The following is a 976-nucleotide window of genomic DNA, read 5'->3' as shown; positions in this document are numbered from 1 at the left end:
CACACACCTGTTTTAAAATCAATCATGTACGTGAGCATGTTTTATTTGCAATGCAAATGAATGAAAGGTAGATTAGATGATATACTCAGTCAAAGTGTAATGTATACACATAAGAATCTTTATAATTAGGGATTTAAACTTAAGTGTTACGTGGATAAGACTAATCTGACACCTAATTACTTTTCCATCCACTATGTTGCCCAATACAATAAAGGAGGGCATACGATATTATTTGCAACTTGACCAAATGCTTAATTTTCCAACTTTTTCTTTTTTTGCCAGGAAACTGCCGTAAAAGAGATACTCTGCAAAGTATCCATTACTCAGATGGTTTAGATTGTTATATAACAGCCTCGCTGAAGGGTGTAGTCACTGTATGGAACAGCCAGGTACGAAATAATATTAATTTCTGAAAATACTGATTTCAAATTTTGGCACAAGGCCAAATTCCAGGTGAAGGAGCAAGTCGAGTACATAGAATTCAGTACTCAATCGGTACTTATTTTATCGACCCCCAAAGGGATCAAAAGCCAAAGTCAACCTCGGTGGAAACTGAACTCAGAACATGAAGACAGACGAAATGCCGCTAAGAATTTTGCCCGGCGTGATAACGATTCTGCTTGCTCACCTCCTTATCAATTTCTGACATAATTGAGTTCAAATTCTGCTGAGGTTGACTTTGCCTTTCATCCTTTCAGGGTCGATAAAATAAGTATCATTTGAGCCCTGGGGGCGATGTGATCGTCTTACTCCCATCCTCCGAAATTTCAAGCCTTGTATCTATAGTAGAAAGGAATTTCTGAAATATTGGTTTCAAATTTTAGCAAAAGGCCAGCAATTTCGTTGGGGAAGGACAAGTCGATTACATTGACCTCAATGTACAACTGTTACTTATTTTATCGACTCCGAAGCATGAAAGGCAAAGGCGACCTCGACGAAAATTGAACTCAGAATGTAAAGACGGACGAAATGCCTC

General features: G+C 38.2%; 1 protein-coding gene across 3 annotated transcripts in view; it reads left to right on the top strand.

The window, feature by feature from the left end:
* Window positions 1-976, top strand: part of LOC106881680 (WD repeat-containing protein 64) — a 65565-nt gene that overhangs the window by 10038 nt on the left and 54551 nt on the right. For all 3 annotated transcript variants that reach the window (XR_008263901.1, XM_052967031.1, XM_052967030.1), the window contains exon 5: window positions 283-389. Coding sequence is in view for 2 of the 3 variants with exons in the window: in XM_052967031.1 (XP_052822991.1) it covers window positions 283-389 (107 nt within the window). In the remaining variant the exon portion in view is untranslated. The remainder of the gene's footprint in view (window positions 1-282; window positions 390-976) is intronic.

The sequence above is a fragment of the Octopus bimaculoides genome, chromosome 4 (assembly GCF_001194135.2).
Source record: "Octopus bimaculoides isolate UCB-OBI-ISO-001 chromosome 4, ASM119413v2, whole genome shotgun sequence".
Taxonomy (NCBI): Eukaryota; Metazoa; Mollusca; class Cephalopoda; order Octopoda; family Octopodidae; genus Octopus; species Octopus bimaculoides.
The sequence above is the reverse complement of the archived record's forward strand: the minus strand, read 5'-3'. Positions and strand labels throughout refer to the sequence as shown.